This window comes from Eurosta solidaginis, chromosome 3 (genome assembly GCF_040869045.1).
Source record: "Eurosta solidaginis isolate ZX-2024a chromosome 3, ASM4086904v1, whole genome shotgun sequence".
NCBI lineage: Eukaryota > Metazoa > Arthropoda > Insecta > Diptera > Tephritidae > Eurosta > Eurosta solidaginis.
Genome location: NC_090321.1, coordinates 17,257,298 through 17,259,395, shown reverse-complemented (window position 1 = coordinate 17,259,395; position 2,098 = coordinate 17,257,298). Strand labels below are relative to the sequence as shown.

General features: G+C 40.6%; 1 protein-coding gene across 1 annotated transcript; it reads right to left on the bottom strand.

Moving 5' to 3' along the window:
• Positions 1–433: 433 nt before the first annotated feature.
• Positions 434–1,432, bottom strand: LOC137243389 (glyceraldehyde-3-phosphate dehydrogenase 2-like). The gene has a single exon (XM_067771131.1). The coding sequence runs from the start codon at positions 1,430–1,432 to the stop codon at positions 434–436; it is 999 nt and encodes a 332-aa protein (XP_067627232.1).
• Between the last annotated feature and the right edge of the window lie 666 nt (positions 1,433–2,098).

Below are 2,098 nucleotides of genomic sequence, written 5' to 3'. Positions count from 1 at the left end.
AGCAGCGCAAGCTGAGTGATAATCAATCAGTTTTGGTTTAAACACGCTATTGGTTGTAAAGTATAATTGTGACGTACTACTCACAAAGAAGTCTTAATACAGACCAGTTTGCAATACTGAATATTGGGGTGATTTATTCAACAGTTTAGCGATTCGAACTTAAGCGTGCATAAATATCAGAAATCCCCAGAATTCGTTACAATATTCAATGTGCCCAGGGAACCGAGTACCTCATTAACTGAAAACTTCATTACCTGGGTAAAATCATTAGCCACACCTTTAAGCAAAGCAGCTCAACTTCTAAATATTTATGTTGATTTATTAACCACAAAACATCAAGAAAACTGTCAATAAATATGACAAAATTAACACGAAAAACTAACACAAATAAAAGAAGTCACCGCAACCTTCACAAAATACACAAATTTCCTCCCTAATCCTTTTTCTGCATATATCGAATCAAATCAATTATGCGCCTCGAGTAGCCAAACTCATTGTCATACCAAGCGATCAACTTGACAAATTTATCATTCAGCGATATACCAGCTTTGGCGTCGAACGTACAGGAATGCGTGTCATGCAGGAAATCTGATGAAACCACCTCATCTTCCGTGTATGCAAGTATGCCTTTTAAGTGGCCATTAGCTGCCTCCACGATCTTGCGCTTGATATCCTCATAAGGCGCTGGCTTGTTAAGGCGTACGGTTAAATCCACCACCGACACATCAGCGACTGGCACACGAAAAGCCATACCCGTTAATTTGCCATTCAGCGAGGGTATTACCTTACCCACCGCTTTAGCTGCACCAGTTGAAGCTGGTATAATATTTTGTGCCGCACCACGTCCATCACGCCATAACTTACCACTCGGTCCATCAACAATTTTTTGTGTACCAGTGAATGCATGCACCGTCGTCATTAAGCCCTCAACAATTTCGTAGTTCTCATGTATGACTTTTGCTAGTGGCGCCAGACAATTCGTGGTACAAGAAGCATTCGAAACAATGCGCATATCTCTACTATACATATCCAAATTAACACCAACCACAATCATGGGTGCATCCGGTGAGGGTGCTGAGATTATGACCTTACGTGCACCGCCCGTAAAATGTGCTGAAGCTTTTTCCATTGTCAAAAATGCGCCCGTCGCTTCAACTATGTATTCAGCACCAGCGCTAGCCCAATTGATCATTGCTGGATCGGCTTGTGTAAAGACGCGTATTTTCGTTCCATTCACAATGAGACCATCATCGTCCGAAGTTACTTCGCCTTGAAAGCGGCCATGTGTAGAATCATATTTGAAGAGATAAGCCATGTAGTGTGGATTAATGAAGGGATCATTGATCGCTACGACGAAGGCACAATCTTCGATGGCGGCACGTAACACAAGACGACCGATACGTCCGAAACCGTTAATGCCGATGCGTGACATTTGCGTCCGCAGTGGAAATACAACGAAAACCGCAGGAAATTTGATTAACTTATTTTAACAAATCAACTGAGAAATGATATTCCGACTTTGAAAAATCTCAGATATTTTTTTGGATTAATTGAAAGCTAACACAGTTGACTACTTGAATCTTTAAACAAAAAATTAACTTGTAAAGGTTATGTTATGATGCTTCTAATAGTTATGTCCAAAACTGGCAATTGATTGATGTGACCCCGCCTCCAAGGGACGACGTCTAATGCGACATCTCCGTAAGCACTATGAAGAAATCCGACACACCAGAAATAAAAAATAAAAAGGCTATCAGTCTAATCCACAAAACTGCAATAGGTTAAACTCCTTCTTATCAATCCACTATATTCCTTTTCAGTTCCGTCGTACTTGATGAACTCAAACATTCTCAAAGCAAAATTGTTTTTTGTTGAGGTTTGAAAGCTTTAAAGCTCAGCAGAGGACTAGTAAAATTAACGGCGTATGCAAATGACGTTTCAGCAGATGTTTACCAACAACTAAATCTCTGATGAATTAGGTGCTTGTTGTTGGATCAGGTGCTAAGGGATGGTCACATGCCTAGGCATCTGGACTCGGGTTAACAGCCAGCGCGGAAAAACAGATATAGTACTATTTACTAGGAAATATAAAGTCCCT